Genomic DNA, 8,178 nt, shown 5'->3' on the forward strand with positions numbered 1-8,178 from the left:
AGGGTTGGGGTGTGTTAGGGTTGGGGTTGTGTTCGATTGGGGTTGTATAGGACTGGGGTTGTGTACGATTGGGGTTGTATAGTACTGGAGTTGTGTACGATTGGGGTTGTATAGTACTGGAGTTGTGTACGATTTGGGGTTGTATAGTACTGGAGTTGTGTACGATTTGGGGTTGTATAGTACTGGAGTTGTATAGGATTGGGGTTGTGTACGGTTGGGGTTGTGTACGGTTGGGGTTGTAGAGTACTGGAGTTGTGTACGATTTGGGGTTGTATAGTACTGGAGTTGTGTACGATTGGAGTTGTGTACGATTGGAGTTGTGTACGATTGGAGTTGTGTACGATTGGAGTTGTGTACGATTGGAGTTGTGTACGATTGGGGTTGTGTACGATTGGGGTTGTGTACGATTGGGGTTGTGTACGATTGGGGTTGTGTACGATTGGGGTTGTGTACGATTGGGGTTGTGTACGATTGGGGTTGTGTACGATTGGGGTTGTGTATGATTGGGGTTGTATAGTACTGGAGTTGTGTACGATTGGGGTTGTATAGTACTGGAGTTGTGTACGATTGGGGTTGTATAGTACTGGAGTTGTGTACGATTGGGGTTGTATAGTACTGGAGTTGTGTACGATTGGGGTTGTATAGTACTGGAGTCGTGTACGATTGGGGTTGTATAGTACTGGAGTTGTGTACGATTGGGGTTGTATAGTACTGGAGTTGTGTACGGTTGGGGTTGTATAGTACTGGAGTTGTATAGGATTGCGGTTGTGTACGGTTGGGGTTGTATAGTACTGGAGTTGTATAGGATTGGGGTTGTATAGGAATGACGTTGGGGTTGTGTACGGTTGGGGTTGGAGTTGTGTAGAATGGGGGTTGTGTACAGTTGGAGTTGTGTAGTACTGGAGTTGTATAGGATTTGGGATTTTATAGGTTTGGTGTTGGTGATACAATTGTGAGTGGTGGAGTGCGATTTGTAAGCTGATTGAACCTTACTAAAGGGAAGCGGACTGCTGGTGAGTATGGGGGCCCCCATGAGGTGAGCTGCAGATTGTACTCGCACACCCTCATTAGCGGCAATCAGCAGGATTAGCGCCCTCGGCACCTCCCGCAGGCCTCGTCTTGCCCGGACTAATCTGCGGCCACCGCCCTCTGCTGGGTGTGAGGTGATACACAATGAGCGCCATTCACAAGCTATTGCGCAATTCGATGACAAGATGAAGGTGGGAGTTGTTGGGCTGTAGCACGTTCTTTTCCTAGAATGGAAGGCAGGCTGCCAGCCCCGGAGGCTGAGCGACACTCCGCAATGCAAGGAGGCCGAGCGACACTCCGCAGTGCAAGGAGGCCGAGCGACACTCCGCAGTGCAAGGAGGCCGAGCGACACTCCGCAGTGCAAGGAGGCCGAGCGACACTCCGCAGTGCAAGGAGGCCGAGCGACACTCCGCAGTGCAAGGAGGCCGAGCGACACTCCGCAGTGCAAGGAGGCCGAGCGACACTCCGCAGTGCAAGGAGGCCGAGCGACACTCCGCAATGCAAGGAGGCCGAGCGACACTCCGCAATGCAAGGAGGCCGAGCGACACTCCGCAATGCAAGGAGGCCGAGCGACACTCCGCAATGCAAGGAGGCCGAGCGACACTCCGCAATACACGCCGAGAACTTTACCACAAAGAGCCAGAACGGCCTTCACTGCAAAGTAATCGCGTTGTTGGTTGTGAAATTCTCCGCGTTCAATCGTTAGCTGAGCCCATCATTTCTAGTTACACAACACGGGGTCACCGACCTTTCCTGTGACAATCAGTGTCATCATTCACAAACATCAAACAACCGGCCTGCCAGGGAATGATAGAGCTCTGTACTTATCAGATCACCCCACTTCCTGCACCTTCACCCCTCAGATCATCACCACTTCCTGCACCTTCACCCCTCAGATCATCACCACTTCCTGCACCTTCACCCCTCAGATCATCACCACTTCCTGTACCTTCACCCCTCAGATCACCCCAATTCCTGCACCTCCTATCATTGGTTGATTCGGGGAAGGATAATTGATTATTTGTTTTTCTCTTTATGGCAGGGGAGGCTCACTGGTTCGGGGGGGCGGCTTTTTTTTGCCGCCCCCTGTAAAGTGCCGCCCAAGGCAAATGCCTAGTTTGCCTTGCGGTAGATAAACCTCTGATTGTATTGTATTATATGTTACATGTTACATGTGGTCATGTGACCCTATTACAATGTCACATGTTGATGTCTTGCAGTATATTTTATATTGATTTTTCTTGTACATTATCCTTCCACTAAACCCGGTTCTTGTTGTTGCTCCTCCCCCCAGAACCAGAACGACCCGCAGGCGGTGGATAAGATCATGAAAGATCTGGATCAGTGCCGCGATGGGCGTGTCAACTTCCACAGCTTCTTCTCCCTCATCGCCGGCCTCACCATCGCCTGTAATGACTATTACATTAAGAACATGAAAGGAAGGAAGTAAAGGAGCCCCGCCCCCACTGATGCCGACCGCCAACCCTCGCCAGACTGCCGCGCCCCCGTTGCCAGAGGGGAGGAGTCCCAAAATCTACTAATGCTATCCGTGTCCTCCTAATCCAATGCCGTAATAAACGCCCCGTGTTTTGTACCACGCGTGTTCATTGTTGTCTGGTGTGCGCACTATAACTCACAATAAGTCCACTCTGAATAATCGTTTGTAGCCTATCCTGTCTAAGTGGGAGGTGCCCAGTGTCCGTCCCCCGCCCACAGCACTAAGACACTATCATGTAAGTAGCTGAATGTGACCTGGGATCAGTCTCTAGCTGTCCCTGTACAGCACAGCTCAGAGTGTGGGGGGAGGGAGAATCAGCACAAGGAGCTTATCAGTTCATGAGTGACGCTGGGGCATGCTGATTGCAGGAGAGAGCAGAGTGACAGAGAGGTGAGCTCATCAGTCTGCAGCTTCTCCTTTCACTGTCCAATCACAGGCTGGGGGAGGGGACTAGACCTGTCAGTGTAACTGAACTGTGGCAGACATATAAACCATACATGACGAGTATACAGAGTGCGATGTACTTCCTGGACTGAGATGGTGGCTCAGAAATGACACAATCCTGTAGATCCTGGTCTCTCTTGGTTGTGTTCACAAATGTCTGCCACAGGTCAGCCCCTGCTGCTTCCTCTCATCATGTGACTTGTTACAATGTACAGTGTGATCACTGGGGGAGGGGAGACTGAGGAAATGCTTCCTCCTGCCTGCAGCAGACTGATGACATCATCTCATCCTGAGCAGACGGACTGGAGGTGAACGCTCGGGAATGCTTTCCCTCAGACTTGTTGATTTTGGTCCTCGGTGGCTATTTTGTTGCATAAACTCCGTTATCTGCGTATAAATATTGTGGGATGTTGGCAGTGCCGGGAGGTGACTCGCCGGGTGACTATCAGCGGCTCCGAGATAAGCCGGCTGCAAATATTTACCTGCCGTCCCCGGATACAAAGACCAAACAGCGCCGAGTGTGCGAATTCCCAGACAGCGAGTCTACACACTACGCGGCTTAAAGGAAGACTCCGTCCTTCCCTTCAGTCTTATACCTGACCTCCGTCCTTCCCTTCAGTCTTATACCTGACCTCCGTCCCTCCCTTCCGTCTTACACCCGACCTCCGTCCTTCCCTTTCGTCTTATACCTGACCTCCGTCCCACTAAAACCTAACCTCCGCCCTTCCTTCCAGTTTTAAACCTGCCCTCCTTCCCCCCTTCCGTCTTATACCTGACCTCCGTCCTTCCCTTCAGTCTTATACCTGACCTCCGTCCTTCCCTTCAGTCTTATACCTGACCTCCGTCCCTCCCTTCCGTCTTATACCTGACCTCCGTCCCTCCCTTCAGTCTTCTATCGGACCTCCGTCCTTCCTTTCAGGGCCCGTTCACACCAGTTGCAGTGCGTTCCACAGGGCGTGGCTATGGTGCCATTCACTTCAATGGCCCGCTACGCCCCTCCTGCCCCACTAAAAAGTGAGCCGGCCGAAATGCGAGGCAGTGCGTTCTGGCCAGAACGCACTGCAAATGGTGTGAACGAGCCCTCAGTCTTATATCTGACCTCCGCCCTTCCCTTCAGTCTTATATCTGACCTCTGACCTTCCCTTCAGTCTTATATCTGACCTCTGACCTTCCCTTCAGTCTTATATCTGACCTCTGACCTTCCCTTCAGTCTTGCACAGTTGTACCCGCTCCTCTCCTGGACTTAAATGTCTTCCTCTGATGTCACTGCAACCTGAGAGCTCCTCACCATGTGCATTAGAAGCTGCCACAAGTCACATAGAGCCCGCCTCCCCATCCAGCCTGTCCCTGGCCCCGCCCCCTTTTATTAATTGGATTTCAGTTCTTTCAATCATGGAGCTGCGCTGACCTATTGCTTGTGTGTGAGAGATAACATGATGATCGGTGAGGAATGCAAGCAATAGAGGGGGAAAGAGAGGCACTCACTTGTAGTGGGTGACAGCATGATGACCTAAGTTGAAAAAGGAAGGGGCGGGGCTTTGTCTTTACTTCTTTGTGATTCAGTCGCGCAATAACGTGCGTTGTGTTCAAAATAAATGGGTGGCCAACGCACGATAACACGCAAAAAATGTCACACAACCCTTTTTTGTAAAAATGTAACGGGGCGCTGGGGTGCCGCTCTAAATTATGGCAACATTGCATTACCAAGTGGTGAGCTAACGCACGCAGAAAAGCGCGTTACTTGCGCTACTGTGCGTTCAGTTAACACAAGAGGTAACGCAGAGGTCACCAGACGTATGTGGCGTTATAACAACAACAAAAAAAGGGTTGTGTGTGACTACGAGCAGGTTAGGGTGCACCGGCAGTCCCTTCAGCGGGCCACAAAGAAGGAGGTAGAGAACTTCCCCTCTTCTGCCGCCATCTTGGAAAGGTCGGCCACCCCGGTTGTGCAAACATGGAAGGCGTCTACGAGGCGCAGGAACCGCGTCGAAATATTTTGCATTTTTTTCTGGAGTGTCGGCAGAAGTTGGAAAGGCAGGAGCAACGCAAATGCGGCGTGACGAGGACGGAATTTTTTACTCCACCGTGTAAACAACGATACTGGCGGAGCGCGCCAGCAGGGCCCCATCGGTGTTTGAGTTGGAACAGCCCCCCCCCTCTTTCACTGTTTGGGGAAAATAAGTGGCGTTTCCACGGCGACGCTCACCAGCGGACGGGCGGGTGGGGAGGCTGAGCTGCCAGCGAAGGGTGAATCACAGGAAAATGACACACCGTGCATACGCCGAGGGATTTCCTCACACCGCCAAATTCAGAGGCCTGCCGGTTAACCCCTCGCTGTCCGGGTTACATAGCGCCGGCGGATGAAAGCGCTCATGTTGAGGCGCCGTGGTGTGTGCGTTGCTCTTCAAAATGAATGTCAAGGCGCGTGGTTTACAGGACGCAACACAGTGTGCGGTACCGCGTGCTAGGTGCGCTGCGTCAGCATTCCTTTGAATGGCACCCCCAACACACCTCTTGGCAGTGCAGAGCCACGCACGGTACCGCGGTGAAAATTATGGACATGTGACTTGAAGGACGCACATTGCGTTTTCATAGCCGTTCATGCCGTTACATTTTAAGCGCGCTACAAGGCAAGACCACGGGGCATCAGTGCGTCCCGTTTTCTAAGCGCCCTCCGCGTCTTTTGTGGGCGGAGGTAAAAACGTGAGTTACGTTACAGCAGATGCTACGAACGCAATATGCGCAAGTCACAGGCCCGTATTTTTTTTTTACCAACGCAGACGGGAGCCACAAAACAGAGGCCGGAAATGCCGATAATGAAAAAGGAAGAAAATGTACGCAAAACGCATCTCATGTTGCGTTACGTTATAACGAAACGCATTAAAAAAATGCATGGCGGTAAAACGTTAAGATGAGTTTGATGCGTGTTTTTCTCCTTGAAAAACACAAACTTACACTGCCGCCGGCTATTACATAACTACGTGCACTGCGACCAGAGCGTCGCCAGCGGCAACCTGGCAGCGCAGGGTTTATAAACCGATGGAGGTGTCGCAAGTCTCAAACATCTGTCGGTCTCGATTTGTACACAGCATTGGCTCCGCCCACCGTCTTTATTTATTTTAGCTTCCTTCTCCATTTTTGCCACCACAATGTTTATTTCCGTCGCCCGTGGAGACGAGGTGTCAGCGGGGGCACTGCTGTATCCAGGCAACGCTTGTTGCTGGATGTAAACAGCCGGCCCGGTGGGTAGACAGACATGGCTGCAAAGCGCCGAAGGAGGCGGAGAAAGGGATGGCGATGGATAAAAGTGAATGTGGTGGAGCGGGAAAGGACTGGTTGGGTTTTTACCGCTATTCGGGGTCCAATTAGAGAGGTTGACCCTCACTTCCTGTCTGCTAAAACCTTGTCACTGTGACAGGAAGTGAGGGCAATTCCTTCAAAAGGAGCCCTGGGTAGCGGTACAACACCCATCAGGGGTTCTAAAACCTCCCCCACTTTATTTAAAGTGACTGTTTAGGATCACATGACCTTGCTGAAAATGCCGGTTGCCTGGCCGTTTCTCGCTTCAACGCTTACTGGCCTGGAACAAGCGTGCAGCCAGTGAACGCCAGATTTGAACCATGTGACTCTGAAACTATTGGTTCAGCGTGACCGCGCCGAAACCCCCCCCCACATTTTCACAAGTTGGTCCGCAATGGCCGTCTTCATACATCCCTTGTATGAAGAACACAGCTCCATCACACAGTCCGAGCTTAGTCATCTGGCTGACACCCCCCCCTCCCCCCGGGGTGACATCATACCCAGGACACGTGCCAGAGAGGGGGGAATGCATGACAGGCCGCAGAACGCTGCTGCAGGGTCAAGTGATTGGCTGATGATGATTTGTTCTGCTGCCCTGAGGTAGAAGTATGACCGAGAGGGGGGGGGGGAAGGGTGTCTCATTGACTTTCAATGACTTGTAGCCCTCTCGACTCTCTACATCGCCGTGATGTCATCGGTAGGGACGACCGGCGCAATATGAGCGAAATAAGCCTCAAATGTCATCATAGTTCCACTTTAATCTGCTCATATTCCCCTCCCCCCGTTCATCACATTTTGAAATTAAACCTTTCCATACCTTATTTTATACCCTATGATGTCATCACTGGGTGTCCGCGCTTCTCTATGCAATGCAGGCAGGTCATCACTGGTGGGAGGGGCCAGCAGGGTGCTGTACGCAGCTTCCTGAAAACATCACGGCCCCCTGCCTCAGTGCTCGTCTCAAGAGCCCTCAGCCGGTGGGTGGGCTCTTGGGAGGAGTTATGCAAATATCAAAATACCTTGATAGGTGGGTGTCAGTCTAGAGGAGTGGGCGTTCCCACGCATGAAGACCGCCCACAAGTGACGCTGAGCCTCCAGTGATTGAAAGAACTGAAATCTAATAAATGAAAGGGGCGGGGCCAGGGAGAGTCAAGCTGGCCAAGAAAGATCTAGATGATGCTGGGCCTCCTCCAGCCAGGAAATGAGGCGATGCATTTGCATGCGTCATGATGCGCTTCCATTGATTTTGATGGAAAACATGCCAAGCAAGAACGCAAAGGTGTGGCACCATCTTTAACCCTTCCCCCTCCCCAATGTTCTCAATCCTTCTGTAAACATGGAGGTGGGTGTTCTCTCCTCCCTGCCAGGAAAACACAGCGCACAATAAAAGGGCGACAAGTTCAATGTACATTCCTGCGAATACGCGGAACGCAGGACTCGGAAAACACAGATAATGTCAGAGATTTCCATGTGCATTCCCCAGCAGGGTGTGTCCCCGTCCCATACAGAGCCGTGTGCTGCCCCCTGCTGGACACACTGCAGAATGTCTCATACTCCCCCCAACACCTACCATGCCGCGCTCTGCTGTGTCTGTGCAGGCTCTTGAAGTATTCATCCTAAAGTATCTCACCCCCCATCAGACGCTGCTGTCCTCACCCCTCACCCCCCATCAGATGCTGCTGTCCCCACTCCTTCGTGACAAGATGGACAGAGGAGGAATGAAAGAAGAACCAGAGAAGGAATGACAGGAGTGAGAAAAGAGGAATGACAGAGGTAATAGAGGATGAATAACGGGAGTGCCGGAGGGTGAATGACAGGATGACCGAAGAGGAAGGAGAGGGATCAATGTATTGACGGATTTCCCATCAGTCCTCACCTGTGGCCTCGGTGTGCAGCACAAAATCATC

The 8,178-nt window shown here is 51.9% G+C and overlaps 1 protein-coding gene across 2 annotated transcripts in view; it reads left to right on the forward strand.

The window, feature by feature from the left end:
• S100A10 (S100 calcium binding protein A10) overlaps positions 1 to 2,483 on the forward strand; it is a 7,840-nt gene extending 5,357 nt beyond the window's left edge. For both annotated transcript variants that reach the window (XM_018569360.1, XM_018569359.1), the window contains exon 3: positions 2,324 to 2,483. In XM_018569360.1, coding sequence (XP_018424862.1) covers positions 2,324 to 2,479 — 156 coding nt within the window. In that variant the 3' untranslated portion in view covers positions 2,480 to 2,483. The remainder of the gene's footprint in view (positions 1 to 2,323) is intronic.
• Positions 2,484 to 8,178: the final 5,695 nt, after the last annotated feature.

This window comes from Nanorana parkeri, unplaced genomic scaffold, assembly GCF_000935625.1.
Source record: "Nanorana parkeri isolate BGI_ZX_2015 unplaced genomic scaffold, ASM93562v1 scaffold1324, whole genome shotgun sequence".
Lineage (NCBI taxonomy): Eukaryota > Metazoa > Chordata > Amphibia > Anura > Dicroglossidae > Nanorana > Nanorana parkeri.